General features: G+C 38.1%; 1 protein-coding gene across 1 annotated transcript; it reads left to right on the forward strand.

Annotated features, from left to right (window-relative positions):
- The first annotated feature begins 218 nt into the window (after positions 1 to 218).
- Positions 219 to 1,652, forward strand: LOC113696556 (UDP-glycosyltransferase 71K1-like). Its single transcript, XM_027215959.1, has 2 exons — positions 219 to 1,164; positions 1,321 to 1,652. Exons 1-2 carry the CDS (start codon positions 219 to 221, stop codon positions 1,650 to 1,652), a joined length of 1,278 nt encoding a protein of 425 aa, XP_027071760.1.
- The last annotated feature ends 751 nt before the right edge of the window (positions 1,653 to 2,403 follow it).

Below are 2,403 nucleotides of genomic sequence, written 5' to 3' on the forward strand. Positions count from 1 at the left end.
GAGCTCGCATTCGCGCATTCGCGGAATGCGAGCTCTATGCTCTCCGAAAAAAAAAAATTCTGCTGAGCTTGCATTTCAGGAATGCGAAGACCCCCCTACGGAACACTTCACCGAAATAGCCCCTTTTGTAGAATTTTTTTAAATTTCATCACAAACTTAGAAATTTCTCAAATTCCATAGCAGAATAAAATTCTTATATCAGTTGCTAAACTACAAAGATGAAGAAGACAAAGCTTGTTATTGTTCCATCACCAGGCATAGGTCACCTAATATCCATAGTTGAGCTTTCCAAGCGCTTAACTGAAAGAGATGATCAGCTATCAATATTTGTTCTGGTCATAAGCTCACCTGTGGGCCCAGACTTTGAGTCCTACACTCAACAAGTGGCTGCTTCAAACACTGGTATTCAATTCATCAACATTCCTCAAGTAGATCCGAATCTACCACAGGTCTGGAGCTCCCCAGAAAACCTTTATGCTCTATATTTGGAAAGCCATAAATCCCATGTCAAAACTGCAATAATTGATCAAGTACTAGTATCAGAATCCATCACTTCTCTTGCCGGGATAGTTGTTGATCTATTCTGTAGTTCGATGGTTGATGTAGCGAATGAGCTTGGCGTTCCTTCATATGTGTTCTTCACCTCTGGCTCTACCTATCTTGGTTTCGTGTTTTATCTTCCAATTCACTATAACCAAAATGGAAGAGAGTTCGAGACTTCAGACCCTGATTCAATTATTCCAACATATTCTCACCCTGTACCTTCAAATGTTATACCTTCTTATGCATTTAACAAGCATGGTGGTTATTCCTCATTCGTAAAACATGCTACCAAGTTCAAGGAGACAAAAGGAATCATCATAAACACGTTTGCAGAATTAGAATCTCATGCTGTGGATCGATTGAAATTCGATGCTGAAACACCGCCAATCTACACAGTTGGACCCCTGCTCGACCTGGAGGGCAGAAAGCAAGAGCCTAATCACGAAAAAATAATGAAATGGTTAGATGATCAGCGTCCATCATCAGTTGTATTTCTCTGTTTTGGAAGCATGGGTAGTTTTGAGCCTGACCAGTTAGCAGAGATGGCACTTGCACTCGAGCGGAGTGGATACAGATTCTTGTGGTCAGTCCGGTTATCAAAGGCCTATACAAAAGGGACAGGTGAGCATTCCAATATTTCTGAAATGTTGCCACAAGGCTTCTTAGAGCGCGTCAAAAATTGAGGATTGGTGAGTAGTTGGGCACCACAAATGGAGGTGCTGGCTCATGAAGCAGTTGGGGGATTTGTATCTCATTGTGGCTAGAACTCTATACTAGAAAGCCTGTGGCATGGGGTGCCTGTTGCAACATGGCCTGTATATGCTGAGCAACAAATCAATGCGTTCGAGTTGGTAAGAGAGTTGGAACTGGCTATGGACTTGAAAATGGATTATCGAATGGAAAATGCACAGAATCTTGTAGTGGCTGAGGAAATCGAGAAAGCTATCAGATGCTTGATGGACACAGAGAATCCGACAAGAAAAAGAGTTCAAGAAATGAAGGAGATGAGCAGAAAGGCCATTGAAAATGGGGGTTCTTCATTCATTTCACTTGGACGTTTCATTGAAGATATGCACATCAACATTGGAAAAGAGCAGGGAAGTTTCTAAGTTTTTTCAGTTCTTATTGTCACTTGATCATCAATCAACAGATGAAGGGGGGTTTCTTCAACTTGCTTTTTTTCTTTTTGCTTTATTGGTTTAATATTTGTTCTTTCTCAATCCATCTAACTGTTACATTTGTGTGGTAAACACAAATTAGTATTGTTTTTCATCCTTTATGTGGTCATACTTGTGCTTTCAAATCTATTCTTGCTTTTGTAAAACTTTCCTGTTAAATACTTTTCATTTTTCATTTTTCCGCTAAATATTATAAATTTGGTGGTTCATATGTTTCTTCTAAGATTTGTTAGTAAGTAAAATTTTCTCCATAATTATCTTTTGATTTCATATGGTGATCATTAAGCTGTTACTCTCAATTGGAATGAAAACTGAAATTGTCCCAAAGCTTGTAGTTCACTTGTTATACATCTTAAGTTTGCTGCTTATTTTGTATATATAAAATGAACTGTACACTTGTTATACATCTTAAGTTTGACTTCCTAACGATTCGGATTCGAATCTTTTTCAAGACATCCGCTGTCATACAGGATTTGCCTAGTACATCTTATCATTTCGTGTAGTTGGCGAATTATTTCATATGGTGATCATTAAGCTGTTACTCTCAATTGGAATGAAAACTGAAATTGTCCCAAAGATTGTAGTTCATGTGTTATACTTCTTAAGTTTGCTACTTATTTCGTATATATAAAGTGAATACATCTTAAGTTTGACTTCCTAATAATTCAGGTTCGAACCTTTT

This window comes from Coffea arabica, chromosome 6e (assembly GCF_036785885.1).
Source record: "Coffea arabica cultivar ET-39 chromosome 6e, Coffea Arabica ET-39 HiFi, whole genome shotgun sequence".
Taxonomy (NCBI): Eukaryota; Viridiplantae; Streptophyta; class Magnoliopsida; order Gentianales; family Rubiaceae; genus Coffea; species Coffea arabica.

Bases quoted from the DNA above. Each gene is read 5' to 3' on its own strand.
- LOC113696556 (XM_027215959.1), top strand. From the start codon at position 219: ATGAAGAAGACAAAGCTTGTTATTGTTCCATCACCAGGCATAGGTCAC. The intron at 1,165-1,320 runs GTGAGCATTCCA...ACTCTATACTAG, and splicing joins GGCCTATACAAAAGGGACAG to AAAGCCTGTGGCATGGGGTG.